This window comes from Corylus avellana, chromosome ca2 (genome assembly GCF_901000735.1).
Source record: "Corylus avellana chromosome ca2, CavTom2PMs-1.0".
Classification (NCBI taxonomy): domain Eukaryota; kingdom Viridiplantae; phylum Streptophyta; class Magnoliopsida; order Fagales; family Betulaceae; genus Corylus; species Corylus avellana.
In genome coordinates, this window is record NC_081542.1 from 6,153,860 (window position 1) to 6,178,013 (window position 24,154).

The 24,154-nt window shown below is 34.9% G+C and overlaps 4 protein-coding genes across 4 annotated transcripts; all 4 read right to left on the bottom strand.

Moving 5' to 3' along the window:
* Positions 1-2,084: 2,084 nt before the first annotated feature.
* On the bottom strand, positions 2,085-9,189 carry LOC132168960 (zinc finger BED domain-containing protein RICESLEEPER 2-like). The gene is made up of 4 exons (XM_059580058.1): positions 8,704-9,189; positions 3,158-4,792; positions 2,604-2,913; positions 2,085-2,485 (listed from the first exon to the last, which is right to left on the bottom strand). The coding sequence occupies exons 1-4, from the start codon at positions 9,187-9,189 to the stop codon at positions 2,382-2,384; spliced, it is 2,535 nt and encodes an 844-aa protein (XP_059436041.1). The 3' UTR covers positions 2,085-2,381.
* Positions 9,190-11,889: 2,700 nt separating this feature from the next.
* LOC132168961 (protein DMP4-like) lies at positions 11,890-12,462 on the bottom strand. Its single transcript, XM_059580059.1, has one exon. It carries the CDS (start codon positions 12,460-12,462, stop codon positions 11,890-11,892), a length of 573 nt encoding a protein of 190 aa, XP_059436042.1.
* Positions 12,463-13,585: 1,123 nt separating this feature from the next.
* Positions 13,586-20,275, bottom strand: LOC132168659 (sugar transporter ERD6-like 5). The gene is made up of 18 exons (XM_059579660.1): positions 20,011-20,275; positions 18,457-18,519; positions 18,015-18,104; positions 17,851-17,910; positions 16,967-17,032; positions 16,822-16,887; positions 16,668-16,743; positions 16,520-16,584; positions 16,208-16,300; positions 15,979-16,059; positions 15,805-15,889; positions 15,670-15,713; positions 15,528-15,590; positions 15,394-15,453; positions 15,255-15,308; positions 14,280-14,339; positions 14,067-14,181; positions 13,586-13,944 (listed from the first exon to the last, which is right to left on the bottom strand). The coding sequence occupies exons 1-18, from the start codon at positions 20,191-20,193 to the stop codon at positions 13,817-13,819; spliced, it is 1,452 nt and encodes a 483-aa protein (XP_059435643.1). The 5' UTR covers positions 20,194-20,275; the 3' UTR covers positions 13,586-13,816.
* A 1,991-nt stretch (positions 20,276-22,266) lies between these two features.
* On the bottom strand, positions 22,267-24,137 carry LOC132168664 (sugar transporter ERD6-like 5). Its single transcript, XM_059579666.1, has 5 exons — positions 24,051-24,137; positions 23,902-23,955; positions 23,179-23,238; positions 22,839-22,953; positions 22,267-22,738 (listed from the first exon to the last, which is right to left on the bottom strand). Exons 1-5 carry the CDS (start codon positions 24,093-24,095, stop codon positions 22,617-22,619), a joined length of 396 nt encoding a protein of 131 aa, XP_059435649.1. The 5' UTR covers positions 24,096-24,137; the 3' UTR covers positions 22,267-22,616.
* Positions 24,138-24,154: the final 17 nt, after the last annotated feature.

Consider the following 24,154-nt stretch of genomic DNA (forward strand, 5'->3'; position numbering starts at 1 on the left):
GGGCCTAATGTGTAAGGAGGAGATTGTTGGGGTTATTCCACATAAGTTGTGGAAGAGGCTGGTGGTCAATTTATAAGTGTGAGGGAAAGCCTCACCTCTTGAACTAGCTTTGGGGTTGAGAGAAGTCTAAGATCATCCAACAGTACACGATAACAACAAGAAGAGAAAGTGTTCTACACCCATTTTTGTACATCTCTTTTCATCTTTTTCATAAATTTATTATTGAATTTATCCATCTCTTATAATAGAAAATAAACATATCTCTTTCTCTTTTCTTATCAGAACACCTTATGCTAACATCGTTATCTACATGAAATACAATTGGGATAAGATAATAATGAAAATCAAAATATGCAACATTAAGCATATAGTTGCATAATAATGAAAATCAATCTCACACTTTCCTTCTAGCACTAAGTTTATTAAGTGTATAGTCCTCAATTAACATTGGATTTGTTAGTTGTATTGCCTCCTCTTAACACTAAGTTTATTAAGCGTATTGCCCCCACTTAATTAGGGGTGTTCGTGAGTGAACTCAGGATTGGTTCGTATAAGCTCGACTCGATTATTAAATGAGGCGCTTTGTGAACACAAATTCTAGCTCGAATATTAAACGAAACAAGCTCGGCTCGACTAGATTAGGCTCGTGAGCAACCTCGTATAAGGCTTGACTCACTTACTAGGCTCAACTCGTATATTTTTTATTAAATAACTAACAATATATAGTCAATATTACACAATAATAACAAATATACTGTATAACTTATTTTAATTAATTTATATATTATATACACATATATATAACAAATATATGTATTTAATATTTTTAACAAAAATTTGGTGAGTGAGAGTGAGAGATTGGGAAATGAGAGTTGAGGTGGAAGATGCGTTGTGACTGGTGAGGAAGATTGAGAGAGAGAGACATTGAAAAAAATATTATTTTGTAGGGGGTGTTGTCTCACTGCAGTCTAAATACAACAATGTTAACTTGTCCTACATTGCTAAGAAAACACTAATCCCCAAGCTTGTTTATCTATAAAATGATGCATATCTTCTCTCTTCGAAACCAAGTGCCTTACTGTATTGACTCAGGCTCCATATTCTGCTAGTCAGGCTAAGCAAATGTTCATATTAGGGGTGGCAATTCGGGTAATCGGGTAGACCCGATTACGACCCGCTAAGACCCGCGACCCGATTACCCAAGACACGAACACGACCCGTTTAACTAATCGGGTTAACGGGTCTGACACGATTATAACACGAAAAATACCCGGGTAACCCGACACGACCCGTTTAACATTACCGGGTAAAACCGGGTAAACACGACCCGTTACGACACGACCCGACTCGACCCGACCCAGGCATCAAACAGGTAATCTGACCCGAACCGACCCGACCCGACCTGGAAAAATATGTAGAAAAGGCTGAAAAGCCATTTGGGCAATCAACGATTCAACATTCTTCTCTTTTGTTGAGCATTAGATGATTTAGATCTTAAAGGAATTAAATAGAATTGAAAATTAAATGGAAAAAAAATTAAAAATGTACAAGAACCAGGAAGGACCAAAATGGCAAAATATAGAGAACTAAGAAGCATGGACCCTTAGGCATTCTTTCCATCTCCCTTTTCTAAGATTTTAAGTGTTTTTGTTATATTAATGTAAAACAAAATTACTGCAAAAATTTTCTTCCTTTTTCTTTAATAAATTCTCCCCTGAAATTAAAAAAAAAAAAGGAAAAAGAAAAGAAAAGAAAAAAAAAAGGAAAATGTAACATTCACTTTCACTGCCAAGTGCCAGCATAAATTATTCTTGCACAATTTACAACTTTGTGGTGCAGAACCCTGTCATCATATCATAACATACACTTTTGCTAGTCTCTAAAGCCAAAGATGCCATACATGTGAAGCCATTGTAAAAACTATGTACATGACCAACTCACACTAAAATCCTTCCTTCCAAAATCCTGGCAGAATATATTAGACTATAGTGAGAGGTATTGATTTCTGTAGCTGCATAATAGCAAGGACAAGAAGAAGCTCCAAAGTCCACCCAAAACACATCAAGACCAAATAAGCTCCAAAGTTCAAACAAATACTCAAATAATTTCAGAACTTTAAGCATTCTTAACAAACATCAGTAATGAAAATTAAAAGTGCTGCTCCCACTAGAAATCCTAACAAAACCCATTAGTCATTACAGTTCCATCAAACTATTATACTACTGAACTTTTACAAATTACAAGTTCCTTTACATATAGACAATAGTTAACATAGTTCATCATCATTAGATTCTAAACAAAATAACTAAATAAAGTTTCAATGACTATGAACCATCATCATTAGAGTCATTACAAAATATGAACTAAATAAGGTTAATATTTTAAGAAAGATTAGCAGATTGTGCTCCAGAAGAATTTGGAATGTCACAAGAACTAACATCAGTTGTCAAAATTTCCTCTTCTATGCTATCCAACTTCATTTGTGCTATATCAAAAAAAAAAAAGAAAAAAAAAAAAGAAGAGCAATTAGTATTATTATAGTGTAGTTAAAAAAAATAATACAAGTAAATGAATAAATTAAATATACAAATAAATAATATTACCTTGTTCTCCATACAACCAATCTCTACTGCAAATTAATGCTTCAACAATATCAGGCTTGAGTGAGCTCCTATTTTGATCAATCACACGTCCACCAATACTAAAAGTGGATTCTGAAGCAACCGTGGAAACAGGAATACTCAAAACATCACGAGCCATTGCAGCTACTTCAGGATATCGAAATTCATTTCCTTTCCAAAATGAAAGGATGTCAAATGAATCATTCACAGCTACAGACCTAGGCTCCTCCAAATAAATTTCCAATTGACTCTTTTGTGAATTAACATCAACTCCACCAAATGCCAAATATTCCTACATGAAAAAGAGAGAATATAAACATAAATAATTAAGAGTATTAAAAAGATTATATACTAAGTTACTAAATTACTAAAAAGATTATATACCAAGTTACTAAGTTACTAAATTACTAAAAAGAGTATATACTAAGTTACTAAATTACTAAAAAGATTATATTCTAAGTTACTAAATTACTAAAAAGATTATATACTAAGTTACTAAAAAGATAAGAAATCAATGATATTATAATATTATTTACCTGTTCCCAAGGTAGTGTTGCTCGAGTTACTTGGGGCTGTTGAACAGTTATGGAGCTTGAACTTGAAGGTATAGAAGAAGCACTATACTCCATAAAAAGGCTCTTTACTTTATTACTAACATTCACATACTGTAGAGAATTCATAACTCCATAGATCTTCGTATAGTAATAATTTACAAGATGAAGCTTGTAACGAGGATCTAAGATAACTGCAACAGCCAACACTTCACTGAAGTCCAACCAATACTTCTCAAATTTAGAGAGCATTTGAATTGCCATTAAACTCTTATGCTCATCTTCACTCACAACGTCTTCCTTCAAGCTCACATAAATCATGGCAATCACAGGAAAATATAAATTGGCAGTGGGATACTTAGTACCAGAAAAAGCACATGTAGCTTGGTAAAAGCAAGCTAAGAAGCTTTTGATATTATCAACCTTTTCCCACTCAACTACAGTAGGACAATGCTTATAGTTCCTATCAGTCATCTCCAAATAACTAAAAGCACGCCTATAGTGAACTGCACTCTCAAGCATCAAATATGTAGAATTCCATCTAGTTGGCACATCTTGTTTTAACCCTTTATGACTGTCCAATGACATTTGATTCACTGCTTGAAGAAAACTTTGCTTCCGCACTTGTGATCCCCTAACATACTTGACACTATCTCGAACCTTTTGGATAGCATCATTGATCTCTTTCAATCCATCTTGCACTATCAAATTCAGAATGTGAGCACAACAACGCATATGAAAGAAATCACCATCACAAGGAAGGGCTTTTTTCATGTTCAATTTCTCTTTTAAGAACCCAACACAACTATCATTAGAAGAAGCATTATCCAATGTTATACTGAAAATCTTGTTCTCAATCCCCCACTCTTGTAGCAAGTTATATATAACATCAGACAAAGAGATACCATTGTGTGGTGGGGGCATAAATGAAAAATTTAACACCCTCTTGGTTAAGACCCAGTCTTTGTTAATAAAATGTGCAGTAAGACAGATATACCCATTAGTTGCCAAAGACGTCCACAAATCAGATGTTAAACAAATCCTCCCAGGACAATCATTCAACATAGATTTAACCCTTTGTTTCTCCCTCAAATACATTTTAACCAAATCAGCTTTACCAGTATTTCTGGAGATAAAAGGTACATCAGGACGCAAATATTGATGTACTGCTCTTATACCATCATATTCAACAAAAGAAAATGGCAAATCATGCTTAACAACCGCCGCAACCAACAATTCTCTAAATTTTTTAGGATCAAATTTAGAGTCACTTACCCCCAGAGATCCTGCTTTTCCAGCTAAAAGCATTTGCCCAACATCACGACTGCTTCTCCCCCCGCAAGTTTTACTATGCTTTATTAAATTTCCAGTTCCATATGAACTTCGAGCCCTATACATATTAGCACACGTCTTGCATTTTGCCCATACCTCTGGGTCATTTGGATCAGTATTAGGAACGATGTCATAATATTGCCAAACATCTGAGGTCTTCCTACGCTTCTTTCCCTTTTTCTTATTCCCCATAGAAACCGAGTCATCTCCTAGTGAATTTACTTCAACAACATCTTCGTCAATTTCGAATGACTCGAATGCATCTTGAACAATTTCTTCATTAGTCCTCTACACACATAACAAAATATGGACAGGTATTTCAAAAGCATACATATCTCTTATCTGGAAAGAAAAAGGAGCTATAATTACTTAAGCAAACTAGAAAAAATTGCACCCAAGTGACTTCCTCGAAAAGTAACAGCAGAGCCAAACTTGCAAAAGGATTCTTGAAACCCAAAAGACAGAAACTCAAAATCCATTTCCAAAACAATCTTAAAGTAGGGACTATTTTACAAAACATAAAACCCAACAGCAATCACCACACACACAGGCACAGGGAACAACAAATAACAATCACAAAAATCAGTTTCTACTACTCTAGCAGAAATGCACAGAGACCCAGTAACCGACACAAATTTTGGTACACGAATGTGTTTGGTACTGAGAAGTAGTAGTAATAAAATTATAATGAAAAAAAAAACTCTTTGTCAGAGAGAAGCATAGAAACAGAGATGACATGAACACCCAAAAAATAGTTGAAATATATATATCTACGAAAATCCAACTGCATGCCTGCATCAGTGCATCTCTCCAACTTTTTGAAACAATTGATTTTTGCCTTACTATGTATTTCGCCTCTTTAAAATCAAATCTACGATTCTTTGTACTATATTTCTCTGCAGAAAAAAGGATGGAAATCCATATCTCTTCTCTATCTATTCTTTCCATGTATGTGCGTGCAAGATGGAGATCATGAAGGTGTGAAAAAATCTTCAAAAACCTCATAACCGAATTACAAATCATACATTATGAGTATTTACAACCAGAAAAATCTAAAAATCATACATTCATACATTATCAGTACACACACAAAATGAAAAAAAAAATAACAATCAGTAAAATCTAAAAAAAATAGTAATAATAATAAAATCAAAGCAAGACATAGAGAGAATTAGTCTATTAGAGACATACCGCCATACTGGAGGGAGGGAGAGGGAGAGAGGAGAGACAGCCCGGTGAATGGTGACTCCGGTCGCCGGTTTGGAGCTGGTGGATGCAGGGGAGCCGAGAGGGAGTGGGAGAGGGGAGAGAGAGGCGTCGCCGGTGGGGGGGGTGGCGGCTGGCGGCTGGCGATTGGTGGGGTAGTACCGTAGTGGGCTCGTGACTGTCGTGAGGCCATGAGTCGTGACCTTGAGGGTGAGCGATTGAGCGGCTGCGTGACAGCGTGAGTGTCTGAGAGGGAGAACAGAGAACTGGAGAAGAAGTTAGAAGTGTTTAGCTGTTTAGGGTTTCACTTTCACTTGTTACTTGTTAGTTTTTTATTCACTGAATCACTAATTATCTCACTTCTCACTTCTCACTTCATAGTTCATAGTTCTAACTTCTAAGTTTTGAACCGGGTTGGGCTTGCCGCTTATGCTTGGCAGCTTGGGCCTTGAGTAGTTGAGTTGGGGTTTTTACTTTTTAGTTTTTACCTTTCTTCTTTTTTTTCTTAAAAAAAAAAATAAATGTTGAATCCGGTCCGGGCTGTCACCTGCAGACCCGCCGCACTGCCGTAATTCGGGTAGTTAACGGTGACCGCCAATAATTCGCATCACGGGTTTCAATTCGCGACATCTAATACTTATCATCCCAAGTTCTTAACGGTATTATTCGACAATAAGACCCGAACCCGATAAGCCCAAACCCATTACCTGCTAACTTCGTGTCGTGTTCGTGTCGGATTCGCGGGTCGTGTCCAAATTGCCGGCCCTAGTTCATATACAAGCTGGCTTCTTGAGCAGTTTAAGAGTACTTGAAGTTTAAATTTATATAAATAAAAAAATAAAAATAAAAAACATTAAGTATAAGAGCCAGCTTGCAAGCTGGCTTGGCTCGGCTCGACTTATTATGAGCTCGAGTTCGAGCTCGATTTTTTTGGCTTGAGCTCAAGTGAAATTTAAACGAGTCGAGCCCAAACAAGGGAAGCTCGCTCAGGCTTGGTTCGTTTACACCCCTACACTTAATACTAGGTTTGCTAGTTACTGCCTCCTTCTAGGCATCTAGCACTAGGTTTGCTAGTCTTATTTACCCTTCGCATTCACAGCAGCTCCCTTATATGTGATTCCTTTCCCTAAGTTTCAAAAAAATGTCAAAAAAATCACAAAAATCCACCCATAGTAGAGTCCATATATCACTTCTAAACATTATGATTGCTACAGTGCAACCCAATGTATAGGCTTGCACTGTAACAATCCTTGTGCTTATTAAAATAAAAAAATTTAAATTTAAAAAATAAAAAATAATTAAAAAAAATTATTTTCTCTCCTGAATCATTAAAAAAAATAGAGAAATAAGGTAAATAAAGAATGAAAAGTAAAGAAATGATATTTAATTAGTATAGAGAATGATAAAGGGAAGCTATTGCAGATAGGGAAGTAAAAAATAGTTTTTTATCCTTAAATTTAAGGAAAATGACAAGAAAGCTGCTAAGAATGCTGTAAAACGGCAGATACCTTATATGCCATTCACTTCTTTATGTTTAGGGAACATTTCAAAAAAAAAAAAAAAAAAACTACAAAAACTTACTCACATCAGATTCCCTACATTTAACCAACCCTCAAGGGTTGCTACCGTGTTTTCCAATGTGTATACATTATTTTAATGTAAACATTTATCTTTCCTCTTTCTTCTTTCATCTTTTTGTTTTTAATTGAGGATTGTGTTGGGATTTTGTGAAAAAAAAAAAAAAAAAAAAAAAAAGTGAGAGTAGGCAAGGAACTTGTATTTTGTAAAGAAATTATATTTTAATGGTATAATGGAAGCTATTGTGCAATATATTTTCATAGGGAAACAAAAAGTATCTTTGTACCCTAAACTTAGGAAAAATCAAAGAGAAGTTACTGTTAGTACTCTAAATTGAGTCATTGAGCATATCCTCTCTCCCCGCAAAACCCCGCTCAACATTAGGTTGGAATAAAACATTTTCATAATTTCAATTTCCTTCATCATAAAACTAGTCTTTCCATTTAATTTCTCACACTTTCCTTCATAAATTTCTTTAAATTCATTTTCTTGAAAACCATGTAATGCATGGTGAAATATATGATAACATATATGAACTTGCCCCCAAACCCCGCTCAACATTGGGTCGAGATAAAACATTTTGTAATTTCAATTTCATTCATCATAAAACTGGTCTTTCCATTTAATTTCTCATACTTTCCTTAAAAAAGTTTCTTTAAATTCATTTTCTTGCAAACCATGTAAGCATGGTGAAATATATGATAACAAATATTGATGCAGCGTGACTTAGTGGGTTGTAGTAAATAACAACAATAAAGAACGGATAGGTATTTCTAAATCTTGATTCTATCAAAGGATCTAAGAAATCTTCTCTAAAACGCTAGATACTCTCTAGGTTTTGGTTTTGAAGAAAAATAGAAGAATACTCAACTCTGAGGCTTCTTATTGAACAAACTTCTTATTGAACAAAACTCATATATAATCAACAACTACGTTCTAAGGTTTATAAAACATGTATTTATATGCCCCCAAACTCTAAACATAATAATAATACGAAGTAAAGTCGGTTTTAACAAATCTACAATGTCCATCTGGACAGACATACCCCCGTTCAGAAGGTCAGCCAAATAATTGAAAGTAAAGAAAACAATGAAAATCAGAAAATAACATAGAGCCGTTCGGACGGCTTACGAATGGAGGCTCTTTTTGACCTAGTAAATATCAGAATTAGCAAACTCTCGTGAAACATGACTTTGTAGATCTTTGAGTTAGTTTTCCAACGCTGCAAGGGTTGCTCCAATTTGAGGTCTAAAACTCTAGATATGACCTTTTTAGTAGACCTTGTAAGATGGGAATTTTCCCCTACATCATCATGAATCCTTAGCTTTCCGGTCTACATCATATATGAAAATGATCACGAATCAATTACGTGTATACCTCATGGCATGTAAAAAAGATTTAATAGTACAAGAGACCAAAAAGAAAATCAAATCTTGACATGTGGTTTGAGATTTTGATGGGGTTTGTTGGGTTTCTTGTGGATCGTGGTTTGAGTACTCCCTTGGCGGCAGCGGCGGCGGCGCTCCAATCATGGGGTTCATTGGTGGTGGTTGGTCAGCCATTATAAAGATTCGTTGCTGTATTTGTTGTTGAACCACATTGTCGGCTGGGTCGTGGTTTGGTGGTGGATTGGGCGGTTGAGCCAAAGTTAGATCACAAGTGAGGCTGGGGCCGCTGGCGCTGGCGCTGGGGCCATTAATGTATGGGAATGGTATAGGTGGGTTCGTTAGTATGTAATAGGTTGGTTCAGCCGTGGTGGGATGATGAACTGAGCCTGCAGGGTTCGTTGATGGTGCCACCATTAATGGTGGGTTTGATTGCGGCAAAGATTGATCAATATTATTCATCAAAGGGTTTGGTGGTGGTGGTGTGCTTGGATGTACCATAGACGATTCAGCCATGGAGGCTTGATGGTTAACATGATCCTGCTGGCTTTGTAGAAGAGGCATAGATGGATTTGGTTGATCAACTTGAATAGAATATGAATTAGCCATGAAGAGAGGGAGAGGCTGAGTTTTGTGTTGATGTTCATGAATGTGAGAGCACGATTTATAGGCAACTAAGAGGTTGAGAAAGAGAGAGTTAATTAATGGGAGTGACCATGCATTATTATTATTATTATTATTTGAGAAATTTTGCTTAATCTCTCAATTTTCATCCATTTTGCAATGGATGCCCTAAAGTTTAGAAACTTTCAATTCAATGTATCAAACTTTTAAAAGTTTACAATCTCATGCATCCATCCGTTACAATTTTCTTTTAAATCCTAAAAGGCCTTGAAAATTCTCAAAATATCTATTTTTAAAAAAATTATTATTATTATTTAATTAAGATAATGTTGTATTTTTATAAATTATATAGGGGTATAAATGTCATTTCACCTTCATTTTTTTTGGTATGATTTAACCTCAAACACTAATGTGTGGGGTGATATTACAAATTTTTTAAAGTTTGATACACTAAATTTAGAGTTTTTAAAATTTAAGGGAGTAATTACAAAAGTGATGAAAATTTAAGAAATTAAATTAAGTTTTTTTGTTCTTTTTCAATCATGTGCAGTTTAGAAAGTGCTTCAATGGCCCAATTGTTTTGCCGTGAGCATCAAGAAAAGCAATTTATTTGCTCCTGTCAAATGGTTATGTCAAGACACAGTGATATCGATACAAACATCAATTAAGATGCCCATTAAGATGGAATATTATATCTATTATGGTTTTTTTTTTTTTTTTTCGTGTCTTTTTTGACTGCATTAGTTTATGTTTTAAAAGTATAGCATTAAGTGGTAAAAATTCAGGTACAAATCTTACCAATTAAAAAAAGAAAAAAAGAAAAAGAAAAGATAAACAATTACAGTGTTGAACAACGACACTGAGAACATGTGTCAGTAACAAAGTCCCTGGTTGTGCACTGGAATCATATTCTAAACGAAAAAGCATGTTTTCATCATTTAAATCACCAAACCCATCAAATAATTGTTCTTCAGATTTCTTGGAATTTCAGAATATATCAGCCCAGCAAGAAAATAACACAACATGGAAAGAATTGATCCTCCATATATATTGTCATATATAGTTAAGCCTGCCAATGGAGTGAGGCATACAATTCCAAATAGTGCCAAAATTGGCTTGATGATCATAACTTTTAGTTTTCTTTTGGAGGAAATATACTTTAATTAGTTCTCTAAACTATCACTATATTTTTATTTATGCCTCTAAATTTTTTTAAAAAAGTGTATTAGAGCTTTTATACTATCATTGCGAGTCAAATAAAACATTTTTGCATTTTCTTTCCAAAATTCCCTTGACGTTATTAAAATATGACTTGATGAAAAGGGCCATCATTAATTTTTGGTATTTTTTTTCATTTTTTTTTAATAATTTTAATTTTTCATTTGGGGAAAATATACTTAAGTCTCCTAAAGTACTAGCAACCGTTTTCAAAAGAGTCTCATGCACAACCGTACTCAAATACTTAAAGGGAATGATTGATCATTGTATTACACCAAAGGTCCACTCATCTTCAAACCTACTGTGATTCAGATTGGGCAGAAAATCCAGATGATTGCTGATTAACTACTAGTTTTGGAGTATTGTTCAACTCTTGCTTAGTTTCATGAAGTGCAAAGGAGGTAGAAGTAGTATAGTGGTTGAACACTGAGGCTGAATATTGAGCCATGGCAATCACCATCACAAATTTATTTTCGATTCATATGCTTCTCAAAGATCTTTAGATTCCTTTATATTTTGACACACCACCAATTTTGTGGTGTGACAACACTAGTGCATTGGCATTGGCTTCCAATCTAGTATTTCATATCCGCACTAACCATGTTGAGATTGATTGAGTACTTTCTAAGAGAAAAAGTGGTAAACAAGGACCTGTTGACTCAATATATCAGTACAACAGACCATGTGGCTTGATAGAAAAATGATTGGTGTCAATATTTTTGTCATATTTGTTTTTTTTCATTTTATTTTATAAATCAATTATTATATTTGTTGACTTATGTGGACCTCACATAAATCAATGGTGAACCTCACAAATCTAATAGTTGATCTATTGAAGTTGTAAGAGAATATGAGAAAAATATGAGTAAATTATTGACACAAATTATTTCTCGGCTTGATATATCAGTATGGCAGTCGGGCTGCGAACATTTTCACCGACTCTTTCCTCTTCTTGATTTATCATGCTCTGTGACAAGCTTAAGGTAGTTCATTTTTTTCATTCGCTTAAGGGGAAGTGTAAGTCAACAATAAAAATGCAAGCTCAAGTTAACTCACGACAAAGGAAAACACAATCATCTCATCATCAAAGGAAAGGGAATCATGCACACATGCAAATTAAATTCAATCTTGATCTTGCCATACAAGACAAGTCAATAGTGAATATTTTTTATTCTATATATATAAAATAAAAAAAAAATAAAAAAGATATATAATTTTCTAGAATTATGGAAACATATCTCACATCTTGTATATATATATATATAAATCACACTTAATTGGTTCCAATTATTTTCTTATATATATCCATAAAAGTCTCAAATATATCATCACTATGACTATGAGGGGTGGTCACAACTCATAAGGTTGTATATCCTATATTCCTATGCCTCTGCGTCTAGTTGGAAAAAGTGTGAAGAGAAGGCTGGAGAATAACCCGGCTCCTAATGGCAAATTCATCATCAGTGCACTCTCATTAGCTCCTGCTTCAGGAAAGAAACAGCTCTGCACATTGGAGTTGGTAGCAGCAAAAACCATGAACACCAAAGGCGACACAAAGGCATGAACAAAATCAACCAAGCTGAGTTTGAATTTGAACTTGTCTAATTCCTTAACATCATCATCACCATAATTGTAGTTAAAGATGTAGAGGCCATTCAATGTGGCGATGCCATAGTAGAGCTTTCCATCCTTGTCGGTGAAGCTGTCAGTAAATGAGGATAGCAAACAAAAGATGGCGCAAAATGCAATGGTGCATGCTGTGAGGCACTTGTTGGGAAGTTGGCAGGAGCCATTGTTGGAGAATGAAGGGGTGAGTGCTTGAAACGCAAGGACAGAGCCGGTGGGGAGAAGGTTAGCAAGGTTGGCCACACTTGCTAGGGTCTTGTGGACAGGATGGTCCAAGCTGCGGTTCGGCGGCGGCTGTGGAGGAGATATTGGTTCAGCCATGCATGGAAAGAAAGAAAGAAAGAGAGAATTATATGGATTATTGGGTTTGTGTTCGTTCATCCTTAATTTATAGGAAATTAGGAGAACTGGAGATTGGATGGAATGTGCCTAAGCATGAACATGTCAACCATGTGGTGTCAAGGGGCTTTTTTCAGAGGGATGGCGTCAGGGACTCCTACTTTGGCTTAATTTCTATGCATTACGAAACACAATGACATATATATATACATATGCTAGTTGATAAGCTAAAGCAATTTATTTGCTTGTTCCTTTTTTTCTTCCAAGAGTTTACATCATCATATATGGATGGCCCCCTCCCCTACAGTTTGGTGTAGCGGATAGGGCACTGCTGGTCTAAGATTAATAAAATGTCTCGTTTTCTTTTCCAGATGATTTAACAATTTGTTAAGGTAAATATGACAAAACGGCAATCAATTAAGGTGCTGAACAATAATAGCACGTACAGTTGTTGAAGGCTAGCTTGCAGCACTGCAACTAACACCATTAGTGTGAAGGTTTTCTTTAGGAAGATTACAATTTGTAGTAAATAATTAAAGCAACGCATAATATTGTATCAACAATATATTAGACTAATTTGGTAGGCTACTCGTTGGACGTGTTTAAGCCTAACTATTAGGTATGTGGACCCAAGCCTAACACTTGCATACCTCTCGAATTTCTCTCATATACAAAGTTGTTGAATATTAAGAATGCTTTCTCATAATATTAGGTTGTTATGTTTGGTGGTGTAATTTATAAAGCATATGTTTGTATGATATCCATAACTTGACATTTCAGCATTCAATTTAGCTTCTATAAATATAGTACCCAACCATTCCTATTCAAGAATAAGGAAGAGCTAGAATAGCCTGTTACGTGCTATTCTGGTCGTATCAGGATCGATCTCCTACAATTTTTTACTCAAATTACATAATTATTAGGCAATTTTTAGGCATCGAAACACTTGAAAAATGTGGCATGTTATGAATTATGTGATTTAAGAATCTAATATTTCCTTAAAATTGTAGGGATCCTAATTCAATATTCCCATGGCATTTTCCTAATATATCCTATAATCATAATAATTGCATATTATTGCAGTATTTGTATTCATAGGAAGGAATTATTCTTAAATAGTTGCAGAATTGCAATCATCTTATTAGCAGCTGATTCTATAATAATTGTATTCCCAAAATAAGCTGAAATCCTCTTTATAAAAGGATAATTTATCAAGGAAAATACTCGATCGATTTGAGGTCCGACCCCTCGAAGCCATCGATTTAATCCCACATATTCCAATCATTTGATTAATCTAAGCACACAGATTTTGTGATTGTGGTACATGCCAAATTCATCATTTTGCTGAAAATGGATTCATCGAAGCTTGAATTTCTTCTAGTGTTCTCCCCTTAGTCTCTGGCACCAACTTTGCTACGAACAGGACAGTCAAGCCACATATGCTTGAGAATATGAAGAATGTTCCTGACACAAAAATTAAAACATAAAATAAATGTTAAAAAAAAAAAAAAAAAAGAAGTGATAATATTGTAGTTCCTACCCAAAATAACAACTCTGTAGAGGGAGAGAGAGTGATCAAGCATTACCTGCTGAGCTCCAATCCATTAGGAAGTTGAAAGCATATGAGATAATCCAAGAACCTAACCAGCTAACCAATGTCACAAGGCTGCCGGCCGAGCCCTTCATATTTATGGGAAATATCTGAGAAAGAAATCACTCCTTTTCAGTCAACTATAGGCCTTAATTTCAACTATTTGGTCATAAAGGATGAATTTTGAGGTGTAATAAGGTTAACAAACCTCTGACATTATAACCCATGGAATTCCTCCCATGCCTAATGAGAAGGATCCTGTGTATACCTGATTGCAGAACCAAACAGATTGACACAGAATTCAGCTAAATCAATCTTCAAATCTCCAATAACTTGGCTCAAAATATGCAAATGTAGATGAGGAAGGGTGATGGATGGCCAAAATTAGATTTTTTTTTTTTAAAAAAAAAAAGCACAGATTTATGCAAGAAGGGTACTGATTCCTTTGAGGGCAATTTTCGCACTTCACACAGAATTCAGCTAAATCAATCTTCAAATCTCCAAGAACTTGGCTCAAAACAACAACTAGTATGAGATGTTAACACTACAAAAATTCAGGAGTTTTGTGACTCACATATAATGACGTTTTTGGCCCAAAAAAGGTCATTATATGGTTAGTGACGTTTAAATAGTGACTTTCTCAAAATGGCAAAAAGTGCATAGACTAGAAAATGAGCTAATGTCGTTTGAACAGTGAAAATGACACTCTTTGGCACCATTTTCAGCAAAACAGCACCTTTTAGAAGGTGCCGCTTGAACAGTACACTGCACCTTCTAAAAGGTGCCGTTTTGCACTATTCACACGTCACCTAGTGTATGGCAACGTGTGAATAGTGGCACATCACCTTCTAAAAGACAGTATGCAAATGTAGATGAGGAAGGGTGATGGATGGCCAAAATCAGATTAAAAAAATGAACAGATTTATGCAAGAAGGGTACTGATTCTTTTGAGGGCAATTTTCACACTTCAAAAGAGAAAAAAGTATTTCATAAATGCCACTGGTAATTAGACTAAACAAGTATTCATTTGGAGCATTAAAAATCATAGGACTTCCACAGTTGAAGAAATACGAAGACAATTAACCAAATTTGGAGACGAGCAAAACAAAAATTTTCCACTCTGTTTTTTTCTTTAGTATATATTATCAAAAACCAGAAACTGTGTTTGGGATAATTGCATTACCAGTACACCAACAAGTGCTAAAATTGGAGCGATCTGCGTCCATTTTTGAAGGTCCTACACAATTGAAGCATTACTCTTACAAGAAACGCTCTATTCAATTGATGAAAAAGAATTCAAAGAGACATTTGTTCTAGAAAACCTGGAAGAAGTAGGACAACCCTACAAAAAAGCAACCTAAGCATGTTCCGGCCGCAGAAACCTGAGAAGATTAGTGAGCTTCAGAATTGGTTTTCATTCAACTGCATAAAGAATTAGACTTACCAACCTTCTTACCAGTAAAAGCGGTCGGCGTCCAGATTTATCCATCAAAAGTACACCCAATGCCGTCATTGGAATCTGTAGAGGACTATCAACATCATCTTAAAGAACATTAAGCAGAAGCATAAGCTGGAATTACACTAAGAGATTCAAAAACCTGAACAGCAACCATTGCTAGAGTCCCAAGACGACCAGAAAACCCTGCATAGACCACATATTCCTATAATCAACTTCAATTTTCTTCTGATTCCTGTCAAATCTAGGTACCATTAAAAAACGATCCTTTTCCTACCAGCTGATATGAATATAGCACTTGCATAAAATGCGATGCCGTTGACCCCTCCAAACTGTTGTAGTACCATCAGGCCAACTCCAACCTAACCCGTTTTTATGTCAGCCATAAAAGGATCAAACAAGTGTCAAAAATAAAATAAAAATGCCATAGTAATTACTTCAGAAAGCTTACTATGAGTGAATGAGCATATTTCCATTGGAATAAGTCAAGAAAACTAGCTTCTGAAAGCCGTTGAAGGGTTTCTGTATAGTCCTATAAGACAATTTGAGAACCATGTCAATGCTTGTTTTTAAGCAAAATTGTTGGAAAAATTAAAATCTAGGCTGAAGCTTGTAATTATGATAGTTAAATTGGAAACAAAGAGTTATTCTCTCATTGACGTATGAAGTGAAGAAATTACTCTGATCTCAGCAGCTTCCTGGGAGATATCAGCATTCTCCCCCCTAAGGCGCTGTAGAGCAGCTTCACACTCTTTTTCTCTACCAATCTTTGCCTGCAAATAAATAGAATCATCAATTAAGCATGTCATCAATGCTTGAATTTGCCACTTTATACCATTTAGATATGTTTGTTCAATAACATGTACTTGAGTAAAAACATAATATCAGAAGCAATGAATAACACTCAAACGCTTTTGTTTTTTGAATATTCAAAGACATATCTGGAGAGCACATCACGAGAATTTTTTTTGCTAAAATTTTGCACAACTCACCAGCCATCTTGGAGACTCTGGAATGAAAACTAGACCAACAAGTTGTACTAGACATGGAATAGTTCCTGAAATAAAGAAAAATAGTGCACCCTAATTATGAAATTACCTTCGAATGAAAAGAATATAGGAAAAGAGCAGAGAAAATTACCAATCAGAGCTAAAACCCGCCAGTTCACAAAAGCTCCAATTAGATATGTGAAAGATACACCACAACATATCATCAACTGTTGAACCAATAGTCAGAAGGTGAATGAGTGCTGAGTTTACATTGATTTCCAAATTTTTTGAGGATTTTGCTCTACCTGATGAACAGTTGTAAACCCTCCTCGAAGATTCTTAGGTGTTATTTCTGCTATATATATAGGTACCTGATTGCAAACAGGAATGCAATTAAATTTCTTGTGAACATTAAAGATAATCCATTAGAATTGCAACTCAAGGACTTACCACATAAGAAAGAAGTCCCATCCCACAACCTACAAGCAGTCTCCCAAGGTCAAGCCACCAAGAGACCTTTAAATAAACACCAAATATTTGTTAAAGTATTGATTAAATGATTAAATTTACTTATTCCCATTAGCTTAAGCTTTTGGGACAGTGGTGATTTAACATGGTATTTGAGTCAAAAGTCCTAAGTTCAAATCCTAATTCCGTCAATTCACCCTCCTTTTAATTGCTTTCAATTAAATATTTTACGTGTTGGGTCTTATTTATTAAAATGGAGTTTAAGTCCACATGTGAGAGGAAAATGTTAAAATATGGATTAAATAATTAAAGTTACCCAATCCTATTAGTTTAAACTTTTAAGACAAGTGACGATTTAACATGGTATTAGAGCAAAGATCCTGATTTCGAACTTTTTCTCTGTCCTTTACCCTCATTTTCAATTAAATAGTCTACGTGTTGAGCTTCACTTATTAAGGAAGAGTTTGAGCTCACATGTGAGGAAGGATGTTAGAATATAAATTAAATGATTAAATTCATCTATTTCTATCATCTTAAGCTTTTATATAATAAGTGATAATTTAACAATATTAACATTATGAACTGATCCTCAGAAAATATCTTTACTTGGTACAAATTGATTCCTGAAACAATTTGGTAGTGTGGTAGTTTCTAACGACTTATGATCATCTAATATTCCGTTTTATGTAAGAGAGAGAGAGTTATTCTTCAGTCATAGAATATCCAAGACAACCTAACTACATTTGTTTACATTAGGGCACCTGTGTCAGCATTAATCATTCTGCTTAGTGACCATAACTTCATGAATTGGAGACAACCAAATGAAGAGAGGAGAGAGGAGGGGGGAGGGGGACAGGATTCAAAACCTTAGAGAATACTATGGTAAGCCAGCCTGCCAGGCAGAATATCTCTGAGAAGCCCATTGCCTGCCTTGCAAAACAACCAAAAAATTGAAAAGTTTGTGATCTTTTCGGAGTTTGACACTTAACAAAATGACTAGATATAACTCCACGGTGATGGAAATACTTACACCTCTTCTACCTATGAAATCTGCTATTTTGCCACTCACTATTGCACCTATCATTGCTCCAATTGTCAATATTGAACCGAAAAGTGAGTACTGCATTATGAACAAATAATGTCAAGAACATCAGACACAGAAATGCATAAAGCAAGCAAAAGGATATAGACAAATGATTCAACAAACGGATTTTGCACAAAGAAATGTTATACAACATTTCATATGAGGGAGCTGAAATAGTGACTTCTTCATGAAGATAGGTCACTCTAAAATTACCTGAAGTCCTGCTCTTGAGATAATATTTAAGGAGAATAGGAGCATAAATACAACAATTTTCACTAAATATCAAGGATACATATCAATTGAGACAAGCAAAGATGGTTCAAATGCTTGAAAATGCTCTAAATTACATTTTCCAAGAGTAATTAGAACCTTATAGTATTACACCCACCTCTGCCACGGTAAGGCCCAGCTCCTCCATGATTCCAGACTGGGCAGGTGATGAGTATCCTATCTGCAAAAAAAATCAGTTTTATACACCATTTCTGTCAGTAGTCAGCATATCCAACCACTAGGCATTGCACATAGAGATACTCAGTGCAGTCTTACTCTCAGATAGTTTAAAAGACTTTGGCTCCTATCCATTGAAAAATCTATATGCTGATATTTAGATGCATTTTTTTGTGAGTGCACATTGTGAGTTAAGTCCCACATCAAGGAATGAGAGAAAGTAAGTAGTTGTGATGCAGTGCGGCATAATGGAAAGCTGAATCTACAAGCACACAACTCACAAATCTTTCACAAGACCAAGAAAAAACAAGGAATTTGTAGGAAAAGTGAAGAAAACTCTCTCTAGTGTTTCTTATTAAAAAACTTGTAAAATTCCTATAGTCTGGCAGCCAAGCCGTCCTTATTAGACTTAAATAAAAGTAGAGTTGCAGCTTTGAAAAGCAAATTACAAAACTACGCTGCCACGATCTCGGTTGAACGAACATTAAGTTCGGTCGAATGAGACAAAATATCACATTCTCGATTGAACAAAATATCGACCAAACCTCTCAAGAATGAGTACTGGTGGACCTCATCTCTTCGATCAAATGAACTTCGACTGAATTATCAACCAAAGCTCTCAGGAATTTATATTGAGCAACATCCCTTGGACTCAGTTGAACGAAATCTTTCCCTCAAATTTCTTCATAAAGTTATTGGCTAACCTTAAGCTTACGTACATTTGATCTCTAAACTCCATACAAAAATTTTGTATGGGTGTAGCTAGAGGTATTACAACTTTTACTACAAGTCTTTTACAAACTAACATGGTAGTTCATGTGGCACTTATTATGTCAGCCACTAAAATGTGGAATGTTTTGTAGCACTTACTACCTTTACAAATTGATGTGGCAATCCAAGTAACATTTACCAGGCCAACCACTCAAATGTGGGCGGTCACATGGCGCACTTATTTCCATAAAATATTGATTGCCACGTGAGTTTGTAAAACAATTGCCGTAAAAGATGCAGAACCCCAATCATTTTCCATTTTCTATTCAACCAATGCTGACATAGGACACCATGTTCTTTGTTCGAAGATTTTTATTTTTAATTTTGTAGTTTTTATAATTTTCTAGAATAAGGTATTATTTCCTTGTTTATGAATATTTCAGATAAAATAGTCTTTACATGGTTTGGAACTATGATAGTAGAATTGTTCAGTAATCTTTTTCCCTGTCAGAGTTCAATATCCATCAATAAGAATTTCTCGATTTTCTACACTTCCTAGAAAAGGCATGAATTTTGAACTATGCTATTAGAATTGTTCAGTAATATTTTTCCTTGTCCTAGACAACTCTACATTTCCTAGAAAATGCATGAATTTTGGACTGTGCTCCTGCTCCTGCTCCTGCCTGGTCACACGCACGTGGGACCACGAGGAATATGCTGAGCAGAGCACGTATGGGGACCATGCTGACTATGGTACACCAAGCTCCAGAGTGAGAAAACTTACAGCTGAACCAAAAACGTAGGAACCGGAGACAGCAACCAAAGTAGTAAGCACAACCGCAACCGTGGCGGAAGAGGGTTCACTCTGCTCACCGCCACCACCACTAACGCCGGCGTATGCTTCATGCTTCTCTTTGGGAAGTAGAGGGCTTGAGAGTTGTCCTTCTTCTATGCTTTCTCTGCCCATCTTGTATGATCTTCTTGGATGGCAAAGAACTGGGAGGAAAAGAGAGGGAGAGTTGTGTGTGTTAATGAGATGTTATGAAGGCAAAGACGAGAGGAACAGGTTTATCAATTGAGAAAGTGGCTGAACAGGACCTACCTTTTTGTCTCTATCTTCTCTTTTGAGGTGGCTGAGGACCCACTTGAGGATGTCAAGCTTTTAACTCATTTGGCATGTGATGTCGTCTATGTTCTGGTCTTCTTTATACATCCTTCAGAAAATGGTCGAAAATGGACGTAAGGTGTGTTACAATGTTACTTTTTTTAAGAAAATATTTGTGCCCACCATAATTGATATGCAACAAGCTTTACAGCAAATTTTTTTCCAAAATATAATGAATTCTGCATAAACGAAAATAAAACCCGAAAATACCATCAGATTTTTATTCCAATATAATACTTCTTAAAAAAAAAAAAAGGATAATGCTAATTTTAAAAATTCAAAACAAGGGTATTAAAGACAATTAAATTGTCATAAATAATTATCTATTCTTAGATAATTTCGAATTTCAAAATAAAACAACTATTTTGAATTTCAAAAATAAAATTGTTGTTTTGAATTTCGAAATAAAACTGTTGTAAACCGCTAATCCAACTAATACTTAAATCTGACTGTTAGATTAAATATTTATCCTTATTATTTAATCTCAATTGTTAGATTAATAGTCTAGTAGATCCAATTACTGGATCTACTTGAGAAACATCCTACGGTTTAGATCAAACCATTAGATCGAACAATATTTTTATTCCAATCAGAGAACAAAAAGAAAGGATAATACTTCAAAAAAAAAAAAAGACGAAGAATGGAAGGATAATGCTAATTTTAAAAATTCAAAACAAGGGTATTAAAGAGGATTGAATTGTGATAGATAATTATCTCTACTCAGATAATTTCGAATTTCAAAATAAAACAGCTATTTTGAATTTTGAAAATAAAACTGCTATTAAACTATTGTAAACCGCTAATCCAATTGGTACTTAAATCTGACCGTTTGATTAAATAATTATACTTATTATTTAATCTCAATTGTTATATCAATAGTCCAGTAGATCCAACCACTGGATCTACTTAAGAAACATCCTACTAGATCAAACCACTACATCGAACGAGATTTTTATTCCAATCAAAGACCAAAAAGAAAGGATAATACTTCCAAAAAAAAAAAAAAAAGGATAATGCTAATTTTGAAAATTCAAAAGTATTAAAGATAATTGAATTGTCATATATAATTATCTATTCTTAGATAATTTCGAATTTCAAAATAAAACAGCTATTTTGAATTTCGAAAATAAAATTGTTGTTTTGAATTTCAAAATAAAACTGCAATTTAACTATTATAAACCGCTAATCCAACTAGTACTTAAATCTGACCGCTTGATTAAATAATTATCCTTATTATTTAATCTCAATTGTTAGATCAATAGTCCAGCTGGATCTACTTAAGAAGCATCCTACGGTTTAGATCAAACCACTCGATCAACGATCTTGACCGTCCCAAAATAAATGGTCATGAATGCTCTGAGCTCCGATGCTTCGTGCAAAGTGCGCGCAAAGTGCACCACTAGCGCCCTACAACCCACACGATGCGTCCGGTGCTTGGCACCATACCATAACATGCATTAGAATGTATCCTAGCATAGTTCATTTAATAACTTAAATTTGTTGGACCTTATAAATGCGAACAAAATCTTCACTATTTCCGATGTGGGACAACTTTCATTTAATGCTCTTTAAAATCTTCCATTTAAAAACACTCACAAGACACAATATATATATATATATATAATATTTCAACATTTTCGTCTTTTTCATAAATTTATTATGGTATTTATCCATCTCTTATAATAGAAAATAAACATTTCTCTTATCAAAGCCTCCCTGTCATTTCTGCTAACAATCATTATCTACTTAATTTAATTCATCATAAAACTGGTCTTTCCATTTAATTTCTCACACTTTCCTTAAAAAAATTTCTTTAAATTCATTTTCTTGTAAAGCATGGTGAAATATATGATAGCATATATGAACTTGCATAAATGATCACGAATAAATTATGCATATACCTCATGGCATGTAAAAAAGATTTAATAGTACAAGAGACCAAAAAGAAAATCAAATCTTGACATTAATCCAGATGCAACTTAGGAGGAGATTCTTGAAGGCGAAGAAGTCAATCAGGAAAGCTGCCAACAATGCTGGTTGTAGCGGCACTTGGTAGACATTATAAGTATCAACAAAGAGAATCATTTTTAACTTAGTTCCTATGAGGAGACTAAAAGGTAGATGTATAGTGGCAGACGAGACACCATTTGGGACGGTGAAGCAGAGAAACATCATTTCGAGCATCATTTTATTTCCTCCCATCAATTAGAAAGAAATACTTCTTATTACAAGAAATGTGCCATTGATGCTTGTATTTCTTCCAAGGCTCGCCCTTTAGTCTCTGGTACAAATTTTGCGACGAATAAGACAGTAAAACCACAAATGCCCGAGAATATGAAAAACGTGCCTGATGATGTAGAATGCCAAAACATTAATTAGTGTAATTTTACATAAGAGGGAGTAAGCAAGAAACAGTTTACAAAATTAGAAAGTATAAAGACAGTCACCTGATGTACTCCATTCCATCATAAAATTGAAAGTGTATGAGATAATCCAAGAGCAAGACCAGTTCACTAAAGTCAAGAGGCTTCCACCTGTACCCTTGACGTTTATAGGGAATATCTGAGATAGAAAGTCATCCATGAGTTAAAGCTACAGATCTGCTTGTTTATGGAAAATCAATAATTCTGCAGCTGCTAAATAAGTGTGTGTAAGGTTTTTTAGACAATTAAAGGTTTTTCCTTTCATAGTAAAAATAAATAAATAAATTTTTTTTTTTTAAAAAAAAAAAAAAAAAAAGAAAGGAAGAAATTTGTCAGAAGAATCAAAGTTCAGTAAGTAACATACCTCTGACATTATAACCCATGGTAATCCTGCCATACCTAATGTGTATGCCACACTGAACCCCTGTGTGGATTATTTAATAGTCAATCACATGCATCTCAATTGGATCTATCACTATGTAAATCTTAGTCCAGCATTGGAGTAAAAAAGAATTGATACATTCATTTGTTATCTTTAAAAGTTTAAAAGGAAAAGTGTAACACCTGATCTCATATTAAGAAGATGAATAGCCCACATAGAATTGACGAATTATAAAACCACTTATGAGTGCTAAGTTTCACATTGGTTCCTTACTAGATGAGATTAGGCTTTGCAAGTGATTCTAAGGAACTCCAAATTAACAAGTAATTTTGGAGTGATAATGCAAATGTGGCTTACAAATGGTATCTAAGCCAAGTTGTAATGTTGTGTGGTCTTGAAGCACTGCATGATATGATCTTAACGAGGACTTTAGGGATTTAGAAAAAGGAGATTGTAATACCTTGATCCCACATTGGAAAGATGAGTAACTTGCATAAAGTGGGTGGATTATAAAGCCACTCAAAGAGCCTACATTAATCTCTTACTAAGCGAGACAAAACTTTATAAGTGATTCTAGAGAAATCCAAAGTGACTAGTCCTTTTTGAGTTATAATGCAGATAAAGAGGGTTATTATGGTGTATTGAATATGGAAGAAAGAAGTAGCTTGGTTTCCTAAATTTGGATTGAAACGTGAGAGCTCTTACCAGGATCCCAATTAGCACCAACACGGGAGTGAGCTCTTTCAACTGGTTGATGTCCTGCTCATAACAAAAGCTTTTAAAATACAGTCATTCATACATGCGGAGAACATAACCACAGACAGAGTAGCACTGAATTTGGTTCTGAAAGAAACCTGAAAGCAGAATGACAAGCCTACAAGGAAGCAACTGAAGCACATTCCAGCAGCAGAGACCTGCAAGAAATGGTAGAGTTCAATGCTATCAACTTATTGATGAA